The 784-nt window shown below is 66.3% G+C and overlaps 1 protein-coding gene across 1 annotated transcript in view; it reads left to right on the top strand.

Moving 5' to 3' along the window:
* Window positions 1-784, top strand: part of STK11 (serine/threonine kinase 11) — a 16,710-nt gene that overhangs the window by 12,518 nt on the left and 3,408 nt on the right. Inside the window, exon 8 of the mRNA XM_010844639.1 lies at window positions 53-208. Coding sequence (XP_010842941.1) covers window positions 53-208 — 156 coding nt within the window. The remainder of the gene's footprint in view (window positions 1-52; window positions 209-784) is intronic.

The following is a 784-nucleotide window of genomic DNA, read 5'->3' as shown; positions in this document are numbered from 1 at the left end:
CCTGCCCCCCCCAGTTGTTCCCGGAAGACGCCCCCACCAGCTGACCAGCCGGTGCCCATCCCGCCCAGCGCGGACTGCAAGGACCGGTGGCGGGGCATGACAGTGATGCCCTACCTGGAGGACCTGCACGGCTGTGCTGACGACGTGGACGACGAGCTCTTCGACATTGAGGACGACGTCATCTACACTCAGGACTTCACAGTGCCGGGTGAGCCCCGATCGAGGGGAGGGCCGGGGGCTCTGCCCAAGGGTCCAGTGGCCCTCTTGGCGCCAGTGCCCTGCTGATGCCTGGCCTTCTTCCCCAGGTGGCGAGGAGGCGTCTGAGGCAGGGCTTAGAGAGAGAGGCCCACGGGAGAGCCCGTGCTCAGAACTTTCTGGAGAGGAAGCTGAGGCCAGGGCCTTGGAGGAGCTCCAGGCAGAGCCCAGGCCCTAGTGTAGCACCGCCCTGCCCGCACCCTGTGCACTGCGGGCTCTCGCTGACCCTGCCCAGGGTGTGAGGGAGGCTGGGCCACTGCCCCGCCACCGCGTCCGCGGTCCTGTGCTGCCCCAGGGCTGGTTCCACTGGCTCCGCATAAAGGTCTGCCTGCATCGCACGTGAGGTCCTGCTTGCCTCCTTCTGGCTCGTCGGCCAGGACTTAGGTGTTGTCTGTAGAAAGAGCCTGTGTGCAGGGTGGCCTGTGGGCACGGACCCAAACTCCCAGGACATGTCAGGCCTCTGGTGCGCATGGTGGCTGGCTGTAGCCATTTCCCACTGGGGTCTTGGGGTCAGGTCAGAGACCCTGTG

This window comes from Bison bison, unplaced genomic scaffold (genome assembly GCF_000754665.1).
Source record: "Bison bison bison isolate TAMUID 2011002044 unplaced genomic scaffold, Bison_UMD1.0 scf7180017864203, whole genome shotgun sequence".
Lineage (NCBI taxonomy): Eukaryota > Metazoa > Chordata > Mammalia > Artiodactyla > Bovidae > Bison > Bison bison.
This window is presented reverse-complemented; position numbering and strand designations above follow the sequence as displayed.